General features: G+C 37.0%; 1 protein-coding gene across 1 annotated transcript; it reads left to right on the top strand.

The window, feature by feature from the left end:
• The first annotated feature begins 1,884 nt into the window (after positions 1 to 1,884).
• ephx2 (epoxide hydrolase 2, cytoplasmic) lies at positions 1,885 to 18,404 on the top strand. The gene is made up of 19 exons (XM_066668442.1): positions 1,885 to 2,047; positions 2,401 to 2,485; positions 2,657 to 2,813; positions 3,176 to 3,366; positions 3,484 to 3,606; positions 4,047 to 4,115; positions 5,086 to 5,181; positions 5,321 to 5,399; positions 6,487 to 6,521; positions 6,613 to 6,639; positions 9,336 to 9,421; positions 9,634 to 9,745; positions 10,581 to 10,655; positions 12,500 to 12,539; positions 14,071 to 14,173; positions 14,551 to 14,620; positions 15,011 to 15,091; positions 15,240 to 15,298; positions 18,127 to 18,404. Exons 1-19 carry the CDS (start codon positions 1,950 to 1,952, stop codon positions 18,209 to 18,211), a joined length of 1,671 nt encoding a protein of 556 aa, XP_066524539.1. The 5' UTR covers positions 1,885 to 1,949; the 3' UTR covers positions 18,212 to 18,404.
• Positions 18,405 to 22,757: the final 4,353 nt, after the last annotated feature.

Below are 22,757 nucleotides of genomic sequence, written 5' to 3'. Positions count from 1 at the left end.
AGTGCGAAGCTTTAAAACGGTCTCCCAAGTATCAATAATTCACATAACATTGCGTTACCTTTAAAGCTACACTTCCAGCTGATCTCAGTGTAGTCCGAGCTCCTCTTGGTGCGCTGAATTTCTAATGAGTTCTGTTTCAGTGAGAATACTGAACCAACAAATATATACCGCGTTCCCAGCCTTTGTGGTCCTTGGGTGGGTTCATAGCCTTTTTCATCTCACCCGTATTCTGGCATAACACACTCAAGTGTCAGCGACTTGTGAAAAAAATACAGGAATGACCCACCAGCCAATCAGAACACAGGGGGCGGGGCTTGTCGGAATAAAATGTGAAATATTTCTCTACCTAATAAAAATAGAGAAGCAAAACGCCTCACCCGGTCGGTTTGGGAGGGCTTTGTGATTGTATAATGAATGTATAAAAATGTAAACACCTTTGACTGAAAATGGGTTTTATTCAAATTGTTACTCTGTTTTAAGTGGTTTTTCCTCTTTGTGGCATTTGTATCCGAGGTTGTTTGGGGATGTTTGGGCGGTTATTTGTGTATTTGGGTTATGAGGGGTAGCTGGTTGGATTGAGTGTGTATATTTGTGCGTGAGAGGGAACGTGTCAACCTCCTAGGGTTCCCCCTAGTATAGTATAGCCTAGTGACTAAGGTTGTAGATACCTCAGCTATTCCATATTGCAGTGTAGTCAAATAAATGTATGAAAAGAAGCCTTAAAGGAGGAATGGAAATTTTGATTAACAGTCTGGCAAAAAAGAACCTAACATCACATTCTCAAGTATATATATTTTTGTTCATATTACATCTAGAGATGTTGGTCCTGGTACAATTTAATTTTTTATTCAGAATAAAATACAGTATTATATGAGTATTTAAGAAAACAATTCCACAAGGGGCTTCTTCAAATTTTTGTTGAGGCAATTTAAAACAACTTCACACAAGAAATGAATTTGTATTACACACCCACACAATGTGTATGTAATTTGTATGTAACAGCAATGAATATATTTGCTCAGCGAGGGGTTGGGGTGGGGTAACAATCCTCATGCAAATGCAGATATTTCAAAACATTAAAAAAAAAGTTAATTAGGTCAGCCTCTTGCTTGTGGCAGTTTGGGAGAAATAAGTAATAAATAGTTTTCTCATTGGTATTAATACACTGTAGGTATTACCTAAGGAGATTTGTGGGAAATTGTATATCTCTAGCTGAGGGCTGGGCTAAAATTAGATAAATCATTTGGTAGTTATAATTATCAGTCAAATAAACCGGATGGAAATTTTAGGTGTCAAGCAGGTGTTGGGGGAAATCAGTATTTTCATTTTTTTTGTGCCACCCTGCAATAACAGTATCACATTTTTTAAAGTGTAGGACTAAGACAGAGTCCAGGGTCTGATCTTAAATACAACAAATGATGAAGCCAGGTTCACTGTAAATTTTTGTTTTTCACTTCTATGTTATTCTTTTGCAACTCTATGCTTCAATTATCATATTTAATTTAGTTTATTGGAGACATGGGAATACTATTTTTGTAACCAAACTACAAAAAAAAACCGTGTTTGATTTAATTGATCTTTAAAAAGAAGTAGAGTATCTTACTTAAAACCAGAAACTAGAGTATCATACCTGTTATTACTGCAATTAGTTTTTGGAATTATGAACAGGTTAAACTAAATTACAAAGACCAATTTTGATGTATATATAAATATAAGATCTATGTAAAACTGTTCTGTGTCCCGCACAGTTAAACCAGGATTGCTTCCATATCACTGTTGGGGGAAGGAAGCTTCTTCCGGTTAGCCCCGCCCCCTGTGCTTTCATTGGCCGTGTTGTGGGTCACTGCTTTTTAACCTGCTCCAAAACTATGTAGATTAGTCTCAGTACACGTACTGTGTGTCATTCTCAACATTAGTGTCGCGCTACGTTGTGTCAACATTCAGGTTCAATGTTTAAAGCTGTGCTGTTTGGTCTGTGGGGTGGGGCGATCACCCCTCACCCTCAAAAGGCTTTTCAGAAAGTGGAGAATGATTTTAATCTTTCAAAGTAAGTGATTTTTCTTTCAGTTTCTAGTGCATAACAGTGGTGGCTCCTCTCCCAGGGAGTGCAATGGTGGCAATGACGGCTTATTCATTTAGTAAATTAAGATCTATCTCAGACAGTAACTCGGAGCGAGACTGTCCCTGGAGCTGTGTGACTGCGACACCTACCCGCTGGACCTCCGTGCCGCCCTGTTCAGTTGTTTGTTGCATACAAATTTGATATAGCTACTATACTGCTTCAGAATACACACCGTGGTACTGATCATAATGCAAGTTCGTTATTATAATTGTCTGGACCTTGGTTTGTTGAAATTTTCTCTAATTGGTTCTTGATTATAATAAATATTTCTGCTCTAGGGATTTCATATTGAACACCATTGTGAAGGCAGGCAATGAAAATGCTGTGTTTCGTGCTGAAAGAGGAAAGCTCACCCTCTCACAGGTAAAACTTTAGCCCCTTTGCAGACGTGCCCTGTCCAAAGTACAATTCTCTGACCTGTCTTGATCAGTTTGAGTTGCACGCTGAGAAGTTAGTGCTTCTTAAATGCTTTTCATTCTAGTTTTTTGTTCATTATAAATCATTATAGTTTTTTCATGGTTCTGTTGCTTGAAGATGTTTCCAGAGCTGGAGACTGAGATTCAGAAGGAGGCAGAAAGTCAAGGAGTCTCTTTGCCTGCCCAGTTCTCAGTCCATAAACTATTTGATGAGATAAGGAAGGTGGAGTTCAATGGGACAGTTCTTAATGCTACTGCCATTCTTCGACACCAGGGTATGTTCTTTATATCTGGTGTGGAGCAAGTTGTGTACTAAACAAACAGAATATATGAATACTCACCTGTAGCTTATGTTCACACGAACTGCTTGGTGACAGATCATTGTCGTTAAGGTTAGAGTTAATGTTAGGAGAGCCTTTCAGTTTATAAAATATATGCATCATTTAATTGTGGAATTGTAATACAATATTAAATGGTTTGATTAGTAATGGGCAATATTTACAATCATTTCATGATTTACAGATCTTTGTTTTAGAGGAATTAAATGCTTTGCTGCTTTGAATAATTCTCTAGAATGAAACTCTTTATAGGATGATTACAATAATTTTTTAAAATTTATTTTTATTTTTTATTTAAGACATGCTAACCTGTGTCTTGGCAAACATTTGGGTTGATGACACTCCTCAGAGGGACAGCATGGCTAAAGTTTTCTCAGTCTTAGAACGCCACTTTGATCTGGTAATCCGATCCTCTCAAATTGGGGCAAAGCTCCCTGAACCAGCTATATTCCATGCTGCCTTGGATAAACTACAGGTTAAACCCCATGAGGTAGTTATCACATTGTCTTTGAGCCAATCTTTCTCAAGTATGGATCAGATATTGTTAGATGTTTTAAATGTGCCTTGGTCATCATGCTGACCTAATTTTAAATGGCTTTTTCTGTAGGCTCTTTGGGTGGATGTTTCTGAGGAGAGTGTGCAGGCAGCTGAGAGTTTGGGCATGACAACTGTTCACGTTACTGATATCAGTGAAGCAATGAAAAAAATTGAGACTCTTACAGGAATAAAGGTAGTGAATGTTCAATTATGTATATTACAAGATCAAAAATCATTGTTAAAAACCAAATCAAAACCCTTGTGTTGATTTACTGTTTTCTTGAAATTGACATTTCAAAATATGGAATTCATATTGCCATTTAGGAACTTTCATCAGATTAAGTGTGCAGCATTTAGCTTTTATTTAAATGTTCTTTTTTATTATCAGAAGTGAAAGCTTTTAAAGTATTGACATTTTATTTTTAAACATTTCAACATTTAATATTCAAAATATATTAGAGATATTGGCCTCTGTGTGAGAAGACAGAGACTGCTGGTAAAGTTTGTTGGTGCCACACTCTCAAGGTCAAGAGATTGCTTCATGTTCATGTTCTCATTTAATTCTGTGATTTATAATGTACCTCACTAGTGCAGGTCACACATTTAAATGACTGTATTTTGTAATATCTGCAGCTTACAGATAAGTCGAGACCTCGTTATTGTGGTCCCGAAGAGGTCAGCCATGGATATGTCACAATCAAGGTAAAAGCATGCTGTATAAAGATGCTTGTATAATTTTCCTTTCATTAAGTAGCTCTTAGGCATGTGTGATGATATATGTCTACCTATGGCTGTTATGATACAAACCCAATTTCTAAAACATTTGGGATGATGTGCAACTTGTATGTAACAGAATGCAGTTATGTGCAAAAATATATGGGGGGTGGGGTGAAAATGAGGTGCACATCATTGCATTTTGTTTTCATTTGCACAGTAGCTCACCTTTATGGAAATGGGGTTTATTTATGAATATTCATATTGTTTACACATTTAAATATATTTTCTTTTATTGAAAAGTTAGCAAAAGCTGACTAAACCATATACAATCATTATTTTGGAAATGTATATTTCCAATATATTTATTAATGATATAAATACACTATCCATTTATCGACTGTTTTGTCATGGTCTCATCCTCAGTATTGATCCCCTATTAAAAATATGTAAAATTCTGAATATGATTTTATTAGAACCTTGTGAAGCAACACCTCTTTCTCAGTCATGTTGGGTTATCTCTTATGTGTTCATAATAATGAACCATAAATCAGTAATTATTTTAAACCACTATATTGATTTTGTCTTGTTATGAACAATGATTGAAAAAAGTTTTCACAAGTGGTATATTTGTGCCCATGCAAGAGTACAATCAAATTGGAATTCAGATTTTTCCACCATTGTACATATGAAAATCATTTTGCTTACTGCAGATTCTCTGGAATTTTGCAGTAGACACACAAGATATAGCAGACACACAAGTACATAATCTAACAGTCAGATATATTAAACTGCAGTCAAATTCAGTCAAGTTCTAAGGATACTCAAACATTTCTTAGGAATATGTGTCATTGTTCAAATTAATGAAAAGTAAAAGATCACTGTGCATCATCTTGGCAAACAATAAGAATTGTGCAATAACCAGTAGGGTGAGTTATTGTATCGCAAACTCTTTCAGCCTGGGGTGAAGATCCATTTTGTGGAGATGGGGGATGGGCCTCCTGTTTTGCTCTGCCATGGATTTCCTGAATCCTGGTTTTCATGGCGGTACCAGGTAAGAAAAGCCAAACTACAGCAGCAAGCTAACACAAACTTGAGCCACAAAAAAAACTTGAGCTGCTAATGATGTAATGTGTGGAGATTGGCATGCTGTAATGGGTTGGCATTAATGCCCGTAAAACTCTTGCTCTTAGATTCCTGCCCTGGCTGATGCTGGCTTCAGGGTTATTGCTCCAGACCTGAAAGGCTATGGTGACTCTTCTGCTCCTGCAGGTCAGTTCATAGTATATATTCTCCAATAATAAAAACTCATAAAACTCGTAATATGCTTAGATGTGTGACTGGAGTAAAATCAAGGGTTTTATTGAAACTACTAAATGTTGATGGTTATATTGGAAATGTGGCACCCTATTAGTCTCGTTCTGCCACTCACTCTCAATCCTTCTGATCAATACCATCTGAATTTCAAACCACCAGGGCCTTTGTTATAGGAACAAGACAATCGTTTAGTGACATTTTAATCCTGCCCTAAGTCTTCTAAAGTTTCATGATCTTCCCTGTAGATGTCTCAAAAATGTAGATTTCTTCAGGGTTAAAGTGGGTTCTCATGACAGAAGAATTATAAATGTCACAATCCTCAAGGCAGAAGTATAGTACTATTGCCTTATTTTTGTACTGTATTTATAAATTTCCAGTGAAATAGTATATAAGAAACACTCATAACATGTAATTTAATATAGTAAAATAGCAGGTAAAATCTAAATTCGAAACTTACAATGACTGGGGAAAAAAAATTGTGAATGACAAAATATATTCAGCTTTAATTCACCAGCTACGATTGTTACAGACTTCAACATTTCATAGGGACCGTACCCCTTGATGGCTTCCTGATTAATGAATGATTCAGTAATTTTTGAAAGTTCTACTATATGATGCTTAATAAGACTTACTTGATTAAAGGCATGATTTCAATACGTCCTTAGTCCCATGCTTCAAACATCATGTGGTTTCTCCTAGAGATTTCTATATACATGATGTTCCAATGTGACAAACATTCAATTTAATAAAACAGCAGGAATTTCCATCACCAGTGAATATGTTCAACACCTCCCTCAAGGTACTCTGGTTTTGTTCTTGTATGATTATTAGGAAACCATACTGGGAATGAAGATGAGAAATGCTTCTCTTTAATACCTTACAACTTCAGTGTTTCTAATCTTATGGGAGTTTCAACTGACATAGGAGTGCCATACTGGGCAGCTTTTACCATGGTTATTGTTTTTTTTACTAGTGTATTTGTCATTAAATATCAACTGTTAAGCCAGCTCATTCGGATGATATCCTCCAATACCTTTTGTAGATATTGAGGAGTACTCCCAAGAAAATATTTCACAGGTAAGCTTAATACAAGGATATCTGAAGACATGCACAGGTGTCCAGAAATATTTGGTGACTTCATATAACCTTTATATTTTTTGTTTTACAGGATCTGGTGATGTTTTTGGATCAGTTGGTAGGTATGGTTTTAAAAATATGTATACAATGATATCTGACTGGTTTCACCGGTTTTACCGGAGCACCTGAAGAAAACAAGTCATTGCAGGATGTACTAAATTATATCAGCAGCACCTGATTTAATTTACCACATTTTGGTTAGCTAAATTACATGTTTATAAACCTCACCTGTGTTTGTAAATGTAGCCATATAACTCTACAATCGGTGCACATTTAAACATTCTTTAATCCCCATAGAAAAGCATCAAATGAAATGGGACACTTCAGAGTAGCTGCACGTGAGCTTATTTTCACCATGCTCAATTGCATGCCTCAGCTAGAGGGGCATGTCCCCCCCCCCCCCCATCATTCTTGGAATGATGAAGCACCATTCAGTGTCTTTGGGAATGAGATGGAGTGAACCAGGATAATAAAAAGGATCTGTGCAATAAACGTAAAGTATGGAAACGAATAAGCTAACTTATGATTCCTTCTCATGTGTTTGCTATACAAACTCAGCTGCCCCAGTTCCAGAATGAATGAATGAATACATGTTTGGTCAAAGATTTTTCTTTTCATGTTCAGACCAGAAGGCATGAATAGATGTTTATGAGAGCAGGTTTGCTGCTGGACTTTGTTTCTTGGCTCAGTATCACTTGAGCCTGCCTTTCACTGCTGACTCAGATCCCTGAGTGTCAGAGTAGATTTCATCCTTGTTTAAGACTTAAAGTTAAGGAATAACAGTTTCTCTTTTGGCACCCCCCACCAGGGCGTTCTCCCAACTTCCAGACCCACCGCAACCCTAAACTGGATAATCGGTTAATGAATTACTAGTTTGTAACATGTTTTACTGTTTAAAAAGAAAAAAAAATCACATTTTTAATAACAACAGAATGGCTGTTCTCCTATGACCCATAATTAACCTTGAGTGGTGACATTGACTCAGGGTGAGTCTGGATGCCTCAACTCAGCCACAGCCTCACCTGATATGGGCCAGATATCAGGTGTGACATGGAACAAATCTAAGTTAAATCGACATTTGGCCAACATCTGGCACACAGAAATTGTGCAATAACCAGTGTCAAGCCCGGCTCATGGCATTTGGCCCATGTCTAGCCCCCACCTATGTTTCAGAAGAAAAATCTAATCTGAGATTAAGGGCCTACATTTATACACATTGGGTTTTCCAAAATTTATTTTGAAAGCAGAAGTATTAATAGGTAGTTTGCCCCTTTTTGCTGCAGTAACAGATTTTACTCTTCTGGAAGGGTTATACATAAAATGTTTGGAATTTTGTGTTGAATCAGGATCATTACAGGTATCAGTTACTGATTAGTTGATGAGCTCTCCACCATAAAGCATAATGTTTGCATTGGAATGTCATACTGATTATTGCTGTAGGTTTGTTCTGTTGAGAACACTGTACTTTAGGTCAAGATATCACAGAAGTAACCTAAAAGATGTATAGGTGTGGTGGAGACATATGTTTGCACTCAATAATGTTGTAAGGTGCATCCTGTATTGTTGACAGAAGAATAGTTTCCTGTTCCTACTTTTTTTTTAAAAAAAAGAAGAACTATTTGTCACATTTGTCAGTATTGTTCATTCCCTTTTCCAAGATAAACAAAGTCATCTTTATTTACCTTTATTTAACCAGAAACCTTTGGTGCATACAGAATGTCATTGACCCGCAGTAGGGAACTTTACTCTATATTTTTGTGTAGACTGAGAGGCAACTTTTTGGGTGATTTTGCTGGAAGAGCCACTGACAGCAATGTGACAGATCATATGTAAAGTGACTCATTGTGCTATATTATGTCATAAAGTTCATCTGGTAATGTAACATTGCTACCATTAATTAAGATGTGGCCAGCCTCTGCACTTTTCTAAATGTAAAAATATATTTATTAATTTCATTGTACATTCAGACAAATTAATGTTGGTGTATGCTTTACATCCTGTTCTCATTTATTTCCCCAAAATGTTTTATATTTCAAGGGATATTCAAATTAAAATGACTACTGTCATATGTAAGAAGGACAACAGCCTTTCATTATGTTATTTTGTTTTTGATTTATTTGACATTTCCAATACTGAAAAACAAGCTTTGGATAAAAACAAAAAATAATTATTATAATAATTAAAATAATTATACCCTAGCAAAAGGGAAAATTGTACACATTTACTTACGAGTGAGTTGGTCAGTGATCCATAATGACATATAAATAAGGTACAGAATAAATATTATAATGTTTTCTGAAATTGACGTGCAGTTAAACATTTAGGGGTGGTTCAATGAATAATCACAATTCAAAATGCTGTGTACTCTGGGACTAAGCTTAAACCATTACATAAACATTTAAATTTATTACAATAACAGGGGAAGACAATATCAGGGGAAGGGTGGGTTGAAGGACTGTCACCCTATTCTGAGGATCCTCATTATCCTCTAATTAGCCACTGCAGTTGGTTGTCTAGTCGAGTAAATATTGTCCAGAGTAAATTGAGATATTGAATTATATTGACGTTGAAATTATTTATTTATTTTTGGGAGGGGGCTGGGGTGAGGTAAGATGATTTTATTCTGTGAAAAATGAATCTCTCTTAAGAAAAAAACTGAACAAAAAAAAAATACCTTTCTCATTTATCTCATTTTTTCCACTTAGTTGTTTGGTTGTTTGAGGAGTGTGTAAATAACGTCTTTATAAAACACAGGGCATTGCTCAGGTTACTCTGGTGGGCCATGACTGGGGTGGTTCTCTGGCCTGGAACATGGCCCAGTGCCATCCAGAGAGACTGAGGTATGGAGTCCTTTACAATCTACACGCAACTAACTCTTCTGTCTGACAGCATTTCTGTTTACAGATGTCAGTTTTTGCTCAATATATATTTTTTTATATTGTATATTGTATACTAGATTTAGAATTCACATGTTGAAATACACTTTTCATCTGGACATACATGTTTTAAACTACCTGGTTGATATTCAAGTGATTTTTCTTTGCTGCTTAAGGGCTGTGGCTTCTCTTAACACTCCATTGTTCCCTGTGGATCCAAACACGAATCCAATGGATAGACTGAAGTCTGTGCCAATTTTTGAATATCAACTCTATTTCCAGGAGCCTGTGAGTAACACAGTGAAGAAAAAAATATTCAAACTCATTTTTTTGTTTTTAAATTGTGTAATATAGAATATTGTACTATGTTTTAAATGGTGTTTTCTGTAGTGCACAAAGAAAATATATACATTTTACTGAAATAATGAAAAAACAGGCCTGTAAGGTGTTGTAAATTGGGCTCACTCCACGAATGTCCAACTGCCCAATGATGCTGCATTAGCAAAAGTTTGTAAATACGTATTAAGGCATTTGTTGGTTGGAAATTTCTCTAGAATCTAGAATCATTCAAAATATTCATTAGAATATGCGTATTCGTTAGAAAAGTGAAGTTTTAGTTCGGTATTTTGGATTACTGTTTGAGTGTTTTTACTGTGTTGTGTTTGTTGTCATGACGATAGGTCTAATACATTCTAAGGAAATGTTTTGCATTCAGAATCAGATATATATATATATATATATATATATATATATATATATATATAACATAGGCAAATATACAGAGGGGCCATCTTCTTCCAAAAATAAAAAGGCAAACAAGATCGTAGTTGTATGATCAGCTTTAATTAACTTAGTAGTGTAGTCACATGTGAACCATTGTCAGACCAGTATATTCATGCAAGCCATAGGGTTGAGATTTTTCCCCACTTATCTTCATTTAGAAACTAAAGTAAAAAGTTACTCTACATTCATTTTCCTGACTGTTGGCCTAAGCAAACCTACATGTTAAAAATATTTGCCTTTTTGACAAGATTACATTTTTTTATCAGACACACTATCTGAATAATTCCGTGTTGTATGAGAACAGTGCACAAAGAATGTGTTTCCCTTTCTGTTTGTACAGGGTGTAGCAGAGGCTGAGCTGGAGAAAAACCTGGCCAGGACGTTTAATCTGCTGTTTACTGCCAGTGATGAGACAGTAAGACTTCGGAACAACACTCACAAAAGAAAAGAGGAATAATCACAGACTAATAAAAAATAAATAAATATACAAGATTAACACTACATTAAAGATGAAACAGATATTAAATATATATAATAAATAAAGGGAAATAAATAATAAATATTAATGGAATATAAACTGTTGAATAATCTCTTTAGTGTTACCTCTTTATTTAACTTGAACTTACTGTTTATCGTCATTTCAAATGGCTAGGTTTATTTTGTGGTTTCAGTAAAACTTCCTGCTGAAAAGGTTAGTTGTTTCACAGCTGTAACTGCTAAACACTTTAGTAAGAGATCTTTCTGTTTAATTTGAAGTGCAAGAGAAGGGAAATACTCTAGAAATAATATTAAATAGCACAGCTATAGAGTTTTTGCTATACAGCACAAATACTAATGCAGATGTACATGTCAACTTTGAATTGTAAATTCAGTTGTTCAGTTTTTGTGTATTATAATCCATCACCACCCCTGATTCATATCCCCTTCACAATAAAGAAATCATAGCCAGTAAATACAGTGAATCTCTTCATATCAAACATCTCAATTACTTTATTTCACAATGAATAAATGCTGCAGAAATGTTGAAAAATTGTTGAGCTTATATTTAACTTACACATTCTCTGTTATTACACAAACTGTGTTGTGAAGAAAGCACAGAATATGTGTAATTTCCTGAGGGTCAGTGGTTAGTTTCACATCACAAAGATTAGATCTTAATTTAGGGCCCTCTTTTCTAAAGTGCTTATGGGGCTCTGCACTAAACGACATGCACTAAATACTGCTTAGTCAGAGAAGTGCCATCTAAGAGGAGGTTGCTGTCCAAGCACTTTCCCTTAAATTAGACCAAATACAGATATGGGCAAGAATAAGGTTCTAGGGCATATCTCAGAATAGCAGCAAAAATTGAAGAAAAACCACTGTGAAAGTGGAAAAAAAGGTGCATCTGCATTACAAGCAACCTTAATTCTGATCAGCCAAGAGTGCATGCACAAGAGAAGTATACGTTACCACAAGTGGCATTGACAGGCTTTCCATATTTACAAGGTTTATCATAGACATCAGAAAGCAGCACTAATAGAGATCAAAGAGCAGCTCGTTGCTGTGGTTGAGTGACTTGGCATCATAATGAGGGCCAGATAAAGGCTCTTCATCCGGGCTACTGATGCTGGAATAATGAGTCACTACTGACCAGCCAGACCATCACTCAGCCAGGCCCAGACAGCCACAGTGCATCCTAATGAGTGTGTGGGCCAGGAGCATGGGGAACTGACCAGAGACCCTCCCCTTTTAGTAGCCTTTAATCTTCACACTTGCCCCTGTCAAACAGAGGAAATCGCCATCTCAGAGCAACCAGACCTCACAGGAATGCTCTACATTAATTACAGCTACCATTCATTCCTCCCACACAAGCACACACAAATTGCACCCTCAAATGCCATTTGTTCCACAAAGAGGTGTGGAGATTATTACTCCTGGAGCTGAAGTTCCGAGGTTTTATTAGGAGGGCAACGGTGTGTGATGGGTTTGATATCATCTGACTCACATAGTAGCAGCTAATCCAAGACTTGAGAGATCATATCTGGAAGTGCTAATTAACTTCAGATATCTTCTATCAGTCAGATATTTAATGACTATTAACATTCACTATGGACTTTAAAGCTGACATGATAAAGAATAATCATTTCTCTTAGCCTGTGTCATCACAAGGTGAAGATTAAACATTGCTAAAAGAAGTAATGTCAGAAACAGTATCCACAATGCTGTTGCAATTTTTAATTTTCTGTAAAATATATTTAAATGTGTTTTTTTTTATAACAGGACAAACGCTTTGTGGATTCTTCTGGGGTCTTAAAAAAAGGTGAAGTAGAAAGTATATTTGAATGTATGCAAAATAATTTTCCTGCTAACTACAAAATGCAACTGTAATGACCATTTAAAAATATTAAGAAAAGCTGTTCTCCTTAGAATCTATGCCATTTTACTGTACGTGTTGCCATGTATAGGATAGTGAGGGGCATAAACCAGCACTCAGAATAAGTAAAAATGTCATAACAGCTTAAAATATAATATATTTGTATTTAAAGGGGACATATTATACATCTTTTTAAACAATTTAGAATAGAATCTAACTAATAGAATCTCACCAGCTCTGTTCTTGCTAGGTTTAGTCCCTTTCAGAAAGAGCAGTTTGCAAATAAGCTGTTGCTGGCCACGCCCCAGCCGTCCCGCATTTACGCAGGTGAGGGGTAGTGCCACGGTGGTTCTATGCAAATTTCCTTGTTGTGTTGTCACAATAAGGGAGCCATCCATCCATCCATCCATTATCTGTAACCGCTTATCCAATTTTAGGGTCGCGGGGGTCCAGAGCCTACCTGGAATCATTGGGCGCAAGGCGGGAATACACCCTGGAGGGGACGCCAGTCCTTCACAGGGCAACACAGACACACACACATTCACTCACACCTACGGACACTTTCGAGTTGCCAATCCACCTGCAACGTGTGTTTTTTTGGACTGTGGGAGGAAACCGGAGCACCCGGAGGAAACCCACGCGGACACGGGGAGAACACACCAACTCCTCACAGACAGTCACCCGGAGCGGGAATCGAACCCACAACCTCCAGGCCCCTGGAGCTGTGTGACTGCGACACTACCTGCTGCGCCACCGTGCCGCCCGGGAGCCATCCAAACAGCTCAAAGAAGCATATGATTCCTGACACAAATCTTTCAACTGACTCAAAACGTATGGATGTATTTTTTTCACACTTGGAGTGTTTATAGGAGCAATAGAGACCCAAGTGGAAATAAAAAAGCAGGCGAAAAATGAGAGTTTTGTATAATATGGCCCCTTTAATATTTATTCAACTAAAAATTGTGCAGAATAAGGCCTGGAATAATCCTGCTGAAATAACCATGAACTAGTGAAATTACATTACTATGATGACAGTGTTTGTCTCTCTAACATTCCAATAAATGCACATTTGCAATTCACCCATGCCATAGGCACTGATGAACCCCATACCATGACAGATGTTGGCTTTTGCAGAAATGTGGATGGTCCTTTGGTCTTTGGCATAGAATTCTCTGGTACAGGATTGTTTTTCTTGAAAAACAAGCAGAAACATGGATTCATTTGACCTCAGCACATGTTTCCACTCTTTTTCTCCCCATCTGAGATGAGCTTTGGGCTAGAGAATATTTCTGCATATTTGTTTCAGATTGCACTGCTTGTTGTAGGAACAGATTGTGAAAAGTGACACTTGTTTTCTAAAGGACATTATCCAGCATTTACTGTATCACAACACAAAATTATTTGCATGCATCACCTTTTCCTGTAATGGAGCCAATGGGTTTATATTGTCATTTATTTTCATTTCCTTTACACTCAGGGGGTCTGTTTGTTGGGCTCCCAGAGGACATTCCTAGAAGTGCAATTCTGAGTGAGAAGGAACTTCAGTACTATGTTCAGCAGTACACTAAAAGTGGATTCAGGTACACACACACACACACTAAAGTTTGGTATGTTTTTTTAGCATTGGATTGCCTAAAAATATATTTTGCACAATGTTAACCACTTTACTTAAACATAACAGGTTTACAAATAATATTAATTATAGTGCACATAAATTATCACTGAAAGTAAATAATTAGTATGAGTATATATTTATATATATCCATACACTTAAAATCTCAGAAATAAAAAGACACATCTTTCCAGGTACAGCCACTAACCCTGAATGTGTGTTGGGTGGGGGGGTTACATTTCAAATATCTGTCTTACAGTAAAGTTATAATTTCAACTGATGTTGTGATCAGGTGTGCATAAATATAAAGTACTACTTTGTTCTGAGGGGATTTTTGTGTCCAAGGGGTCCTCTGAACTGGTACAGGAACGTGGAAAGGAACTGGCGTTGGCTGTGCTCCAGGCCAAGGGGCAAGGCAAGTGTACTTTATCTCCAACACCATCACTGTCAAAAACACCCCAGTTTCCTGCACTATAGCAAACGTGCATGGCATTAAGCATAACCAACACTCTAAACACAACAGATGGCCTCCTCTGCCTATTCCCAGCATCTGCTCCTGAGAGGCCTGGCATGAAGTAGTCTGCTGCACCCGCTACATCTCTAACAAACATATCTCTTTATGCAGTGGATGGAGACCACAAACAAGCATCTGGAGCTGCTGGGCTCCACCTCGCAGTGGGCACTCATTTATATTTTTGAAGCAAACAAATAAACTGTCTCCTTACTGTTCTTATCAGGTTTGAGCAGTTAGTTTGCAATATGTTTTAGAACATTCATCGCTACACTGATTTTTTTAATCCTGCAGATACTGATGCCGGCTCTGATGGTGACTGCAGGGAAGGACCGGATTCTTCTGCCCCGCTTTAGCACTGGCATGGAAAATACTGTAAGTTAACTGTGCAACCGTAAACTTTGTTTTACAATATAAATGAAACAAAACAATTTAATACATAGTGCATTATTACTCATCTGAGCTAATTCAGTGGATTTAATGATTTTCAATGTGATGTTTTTTGTTTTTGTTTTCCCTCAAGATTCCCAATTTAAAGAGGGCTCACATTGAGGACTGTGGACATTGGACCCAGATGGAGAGGTATGCAAACTATTGACATTAGTAAGCAGGTCAAGGACATGATGCTTATCTGGCTACATATTAAGCAGCCATTCAAATAACCATCAGACGCTACTCTGATTAATTGCATTTATGTAGTTTAGTTTCATGTCTAGGCGGCACGGTGGCGCAGCAGGTAGTGTCGCAGTCACACAGCTCCAGGGGCCTGGAGGTTGTGGGTTCGATTCCCGCTCCGGGTGACTGTCTGTGAGGAGTGTGGTGTGTTCTCCCTGTGTCCGTGAGGGTTTCTTCTGGGTGCTCCGGTTTCCTCCCACAGTCCAAAAACACATGCTGGTAGGTGGATTGGCGACTCAAAAGTGTGTGAATGTGTGTGCGTGTTGCCCTGTGAAGGACTGGCGACCCCTCCAAGGTGTATTCCCGCCTTGCACCCAGTGATTCCAGGTAGGCTCTGGACCCACCGTGACCCTGAACTGGATAAGGGATACAGATAATGAATGAATGAGTTTCATATTTAACTACAAATCTAAACAGGTCTAGTTTCTTGTTGCTGTTGTCCCCTCCTCCTTTTTGGCTATTTTTAGGAAATATCCTGCTTTATTTAAATGAACTAATTTAAAGCTAGATTTGCATTAATTGAACTTTATCTGTCCAGTTTTCTATCTATTTTATCCTTCGTTGTTGTTATTTTATGTTTGTATACTGCACCTGAGGCATATGAAAAAAGAATATCATTTACATAATATATTAGCAGTCAGGTTTTCTCTGGCATAATTTCATTTGTTTTGAGGAGCACTTTTGATTATAAGAGCTTAAGAGCTTAATGCAAAATCTGAGGTAGAGTTCTACTCCAGATTTTATAGAGTGAACTCCTTAAAGATAGAGGCTTAAACATACGCTGCTGCCAACAATCTCATAAATAATACCCTCTGTTCTCAAGGTTAAACAACCCAACCTTGAATCCATTTCACCACAAGAAATTCCTCAAATCCTGACTATGATTTAAAGCCATAGTCTGCAGTGCTCTTGCTTTAAGATCTGAGGCATTGGTTTTCCAAGGCGTGATCCAACACACTGCTGTATAGCCTTGAGAATAATGCATTAATTTAGTAGTTAAAATGTAGTAATGTAGTCTAAACACTGGTAAAGTTTAAATGTGTGTCATTAATTCAGTAAATGTATAGAAACTAAGCTGCAAAAATAAGACTTGTGATATCACACACACACACACAAATTCATTCACATACATTCATACACCTATTCAGCCTACAGCATTTTTTAATCCTGCCCACTCACAATGAATTTAAAAGCAATGTGTAAGCCTGGACTCTTTTGGAGACAATACAGGTCATTCAGTCATAATTAAGTTAATTTACATCAGTTTTAAGCCACAGTAATGACAACAGCCTGTTTAAATAGTGATAGACATTTTGCAAATGATCATATGATCATATGATCATATGAAAGGTATCAAGGTACATTCCTCTATTTGGTTCTAAAATACACAAATTAAAAAAGGTAAAATATGAAAGTATCAAATTACAGTTAATGTTTTTTTTTTTTAAATAATTCTTCATGAAACAAAATTTAAAAAGGAAAATTAAATAAGCAGTTTATGTGAGTGACTTCAGTGTAGTACAAATCATGGAGATGGAAGTGATGCATGTTTTTGGCTGAAACCTCCACCACACATCCAAACTGACAGATGATAGCAGTGGCAGGTACCATATCAGACGTAGTACTGCAAGTGTGGGCTCCATCAGTCGTTGCTAAGGTTTATGCAGTGAATCTAATATTCATTAGATTTCTAATTGCTGGCATTCCACCTCGGGCATATTCAAGTTTTGTTCCACTGTAGTTGATGAAAAACTGCTCAAAACAGAAGCAACAAAGCATTTTACAATGCCATTTGAATTTTTATGCATTCTTTTTAACCACAAAAAAAGACTACATTTCTGTGGTTCATATTGATTGGTCTGTCTTAGATGTTCGGTCCAGGTTAAGTAAGATTCAAGGCTCTGTAATAATAGCCAAGCTGTGTGTCTAATTATGGTCATTACCATGGCAGCAATGGACAGGCATTGATTTAAACATCTTTAATCAGCTGACCTGAGACTTCCCTATAACTAAATTATTTGCTCAACCTCAACGCTCTGCTGTAGATGTTCAGTTTGTTGGTGGCTGACACTGAATTTTCCCACAATGCTGTAGTTTTCAAAATGGCCCCTTAAGCCAGTGGCTATTTACATACACTTTAAAAATACAAAAAAGGGTTCTATGGAGAAATGTCAGAAGAATATCATTGATTACTTTAAAAGATACATTTTTGTAAATAGATTTACACTCTTGTTAAAATGTTCACATTGTATATCAGTTTTTATGCCCAGCGCCTTCCTCCACTTCTTTGGCATCTTCTTGTTTGAACTGTTTTGTGATTTATTTCTACAAAATCATCAAAGTACAAAGTGGTTTTTAAATCAAACCTTCTCCTTTTTTTAGTGTTGTCACAGCTAATTATGTCTTGTACTTGAATCACATCATGCAACTATTTTGGGTGATGAATAATATCATGTTTTTATGGCATTGCCTAGTATAGGTTTTTCCCCAGAACTTTTTAAGAGTAGATGGATGATTTTTTTTGTCTAAGTGTGACAGTGTGGCAGAGTATATATTCAAAATATTAAAAAGTTAAATGTCTTAAGTGTTTTATTACAGGAGAAATTGTTATCACAATTGTTAGCACAGTCAGTGGACAGTGAATGTAGAAATAAGAAGGTGGTAGTAATATTATGGCTGATAAGTGTATTTTGCAGTGCATTCATTTTTGGAACATTTTTCTTTATTACCCTTAGGCCGGCTGAGCTCAATAAGATCCTAATCTCTTGGCTGCAAGAAACACACCAGAATGCATCTATATCCATCTTTCCAAAACTGTGAGGAAGCATGCACTTTGCTCTCAGGATGGACAGCTACAACATGGATATCTTAGTCCTTTATATGCAGTAAAATTAGTATGCTTTTTATAGAACATTGCTTAATGTAGAGCACTGCACTATTTGCCAACATAATATTGCTTCGCATAATATGAGGCTTGCATTTTAATTTCCAAAAACCATTATTAAAAGCTTTGTGCAAAACAAAACAATAAATGCCTATGTCTATTTGTAATAAACCGCATCTTCAACACTTTGTACACAGCTAGGGAAATTTGCACAACCTCTATATTAGCTCTCACCGGAAATATTAATCCTGTTCCAACTCTGTAGCACAGTGCGGGCTTCTCACAGCCAGTAATCAACCCATTCAAAGCTTGCACTGTTATCAAGCTTGGAAACAAGATGCTAGCTGTCATTTCCTGAGGTGTACCTTTGATTAGAGTCATGGAAACCAGCCCTAAGCACAAATTGCAGGTCTCGTTGGAAAGGAAAAGGACAAGGAAAGTTGATTAATATGACCCGAGTCTGCCCCTTTTTAAAATCAAGTGAGTAGAAGTAACCAGCACTCTCGGACCAGAACAGCATGCCTTTCTGTCTTCCATTTAAAACAAATAAGAGAATGAAGCCTAAAGTGTAGGGTCTGGTCACTAAATTTCACCTTCAGTGTTACATTTATATTTAGAAAATGCACATAAGACAAAGCTGACTGAGCAAATCTGTAATTGTCATAACAGACTAAAAAGTTAAGCCAGAGAGCTTATAATCATAGTTTGAATCCACTATTTAACCAAGAATTTGAGCCAAGTAAATTTGCTTGAAAAAGTTTATTTCACACTTTTAATTAAAAGGGTGTTAATATTTATTTTACACCGTATGAAAATGGCACTAATGAACCTGAGTATTGAGTTATTATAAGGGAGTTTCTAAAAGCCATTTTCCTGCCTTGTTTGTGTACCATATGAAGATATATATGCTTTGAATTTTATATTATTTATTGTAAATGATCCTGGAATTTCCCCCTAGGCTTTACCTGCTGCCATCATAGAGAGTGAATTATAGAGCTAAGTCAATCTAATATAACAGTTCTCTACACCTTTGATATCCATAATGCTATTTGGTTATTTGTAATGAAAGCAAAGACAGGAATCAAGTGTTATTCAGGTGGTGCAGAAGCATGGCAATACTGACATACCACGTAATGGATCCTCTTTGAAGCAAGGTTAAGTGCTCTCAGGGGACTGTCTGCAGGGTCAAAGTGAGCAATGTCACACACACACACAACATCAGCACAACAAAAGATATTTCAGACATGCAAGACATTGATTCTCAGAGGTGCTGTCCAAGGGACTAAAGAGCTGTCAGTCACAGACTGGACAAATGGTGAAAGAGTCAACTGCAGGGATTGACTTCCTGCCAGATGTTAAAGAACTGTGAATTGAATACATTGCTTATGTTGCTTACATATATACACATACACACACAGGTGCTGGTCATAAAATTAGAATATCATAAAAGAGTTGCTTTATTTCAGTAATTCCATTCAAAAAGTGAAACTTGTATATTATACTCATTCATTACACACAGACTGATATATTTCAAGGGTTTATTTCTTTTAATCTGATGATTAGAACTGACGACTAATGAAAACCCCAAATTCAGTATCTCAGAAAATTTGAATATTACTTAAGACCAACACAATAAAAGGATTTTTAGAAACGCTGGCCAACTGAAAAGTATGAACATGAAAGGTATGAACATGTACAGCACTCAGTACTTAGTTGGGGCAAAAGGAGCCCCAACTAAGTACTGAGTGCTGTACATGTTCATACCTTTCATGTTTCTTTTGCCTGAATTACTGCAGCAATGCGGCGTGGCATGGAGTCGATCAGTCTGTGGCACTGCTCAGGTGTTACATGAGAGCCCAGGTTGCTCTGATAGTGGCTTCAGCTCTTCTGCATTGTTGGGTCTGGTGTATTGCTAATCTTTCTCATCACAATACCCCGTAGATTTTCTATGATGTTAAGGTCAGGTGAGTTTGCTGGTCAATTAAGAACAGGGAGACCATGGTCCTTAAACCAGGTACTGGTAGTTTTGGCACTGTGTGCAGGTGCCAAGTCCCGTTGGGATATAAAATCTGCAACTCCATAAAGTTGGTCAGCAGCAGGAAGCATGAAGTGCTGTAAAACGTCCTGGTAGATGGCTGCATTGACCTTGGACCACAGAAAACACAGTGGACCAACACCAGCAGATGACATGGCACCCCAAACCATCACCGACTGTGGAAACTTTACACTGGACCCCAAGCAACGTGGATTCTGTGCCTCTCCTCTCTTCCTCCAGACTCTGGGACCTTGATTTCCAAAGGCCTTTGCAGGTGTTTTGAGTTAATTACCTGATTAGAGTATGGCACCAGGTGTCTTCAATATTGAACCTTTTCATAATGTTCTAATTTTCTGAGATACTGAATTTGGGGTTTTCATTAGTTGTCAGTTATAATCATCAAATTAAAAGAAAAATGTTGAAATATCAGTCTGTGTGTAATGAATGAGTATAATATACAAGTTTCATTTTTTTAATGGAATGATATTTTTCCATTCTTTCATTCAGTGACCAGTACCATCAAGTTAAATTGTTCTAATTATGCAATGAACAGTTAAAAAACTAAACTGAATTGCAATGAATCTAAGGGGACAAGATTGATGCCTTTGTCGTCTTCCATATGTTGCTTCACAGTCCAGCAAAAATACCAAAAAAGGTACACACCTGTCTTAAGTAACCTTTAACCTTTTTGCCTTCTACATTCTACTTTTTGCCTTCTACATTTTACACTTGTCAACATGATGCAGAAAGTCTATCTTACATAACTGCATTCATTTTAGACGGCTCTTATGGTATATTTCACTATGGCTCCACTTAAAGCAGAAACATATGAACAGGAGTTTGTTTTCTCCATCCCATTGAGCATTCAGTATATAATCTATTTCCATTCAGATTCGCACAGTGCCAAATCACAGACCATGGTAAGAGAAAGAGGCCCATCTGCTGCAGTTTATTGACTATTAATGCAATTTAGAAAAGTTTTTCAATTGCTGTATGGTTGATAAAAACACCATTAGAGAATCTGTTGAGCTCTCAGCTGCTGTTTGTACATGTGAGCGCTCCCTCAATGAGTTTATTACAGGATTTAATCTACCATCCACACTGCAAACAAAAGAGAAAAAGTCTTAACAGATGAAATTACTGTTCCGATTCAGTGACTTTATTCAGAGTGATTTATTTCCCTTAGGGATTTCCTGTTGAAACCGCTAAATAAAGAGCACCAAAGGAGCATTTGCCAAAGTGTTTGTTCCTCGGATTTATTTTCCTAGTCCATTGTTTGAGAGAATAGCTCAGTGAAAATCAATTACAACTCTCACTTTTACAGAGGAGGCCGTATCAGCCAATATTAATTCTTGTCCAAGTTTTTACAAGGAAAGCACTGAGGATATTGGCCCCATTGGCTTCCAAACCTTCACCATATAGAAGGCATTTTTACAGGTTCAGGCTGATCACTGTCTGAGACTTTCAGTGCTGTCTCTGTTGTGATCACTGTCAGGTTGGAGCATCAAATACTGAAGCTGACTTGATGAGGAGAGTCTTCAGAGAGCAGTGATTAAAGTCTGGATTAGTCTGCAGATTACTAATTTGAAGTGCCACACTTAATACAGCAGGACAGTTGCATTACTGAGGGCTCATTACAGAAGGAGACTGGCACTGTGACTGTGTCTAACGCAGTTAACTCCCCCAAATAGCGACATGGCCATGAGATTTAGCGTAGTTAAGTAAATTATGCAAATGATTGTGAAGTGCATATTCATATACTTGCAAGGGAATAAAGTTATTGTCTGTTACTTGCACTTTAGCCGTTTACTGATGCCTTTATTGAATAAATTATCATTATCACCAGAATTATGTCATATCATGGTAGATGCTACCAATACAATTTGTCAATCGGTTCATAGCTGAGCAGCGTGCCATAGCCGTTAGACTATCCACATAATTAATTAGAAACTGACACTCACTTTGAATTTAAAGTAACTGAAAACAGTAGTAGATCTGTCACAGCTCTTTGAGTGTCACTGGAAATGTACAGGTTTCAAGTATTATTAAGGAATATCTATTAAATCTATATTCAATTTAAAGTGCTCCCAAAAATGTTCAATCTCATCTCATAATATCAATGAAAATCTTTTCATACGACAAAACACACTGAATACAGACTTAGTGCAGTTTTGTCTGTAAGATTCCCAAATTTATCTAGAGGCCTAGGCACCATTTGACATTGGTGTTGCTATGTCATATTGTCATGAAATATGTATTTATTGTTTCACAGGTGCTTTGTACCAGAATAAAAGGATCTGTTAGTACTTAGATTAAAGCATCTGCAATTGACACAAATAAGCATTTAGCCACATGGGGTGCTTTATCATGTACTAAGGTTACGTATATTCCCTGTCTATTACAAAATGTCAGCATTATATAGTGTGACAATTTCCCAAATAGGACCA

Source organism: Hoplias malabaricus, chromosome 1, assembly GCF_029633855.1.
Source record: "Hoplias malabaricus isolate fHopMal1 chromosome 1, fHopMal1.hap1, whole genome shotgun sequence".
In the NCBI taxonomy this organism is placed as follows: Eukaryota; Metazoa; Chordata; class Actinopteri; order Characiformes; family Erythrinidae; genus Hoplias; species Hoplias malabaricus.
This window is presented reverse-complemented; position numbering and strand designations above follow the sequence as displayed.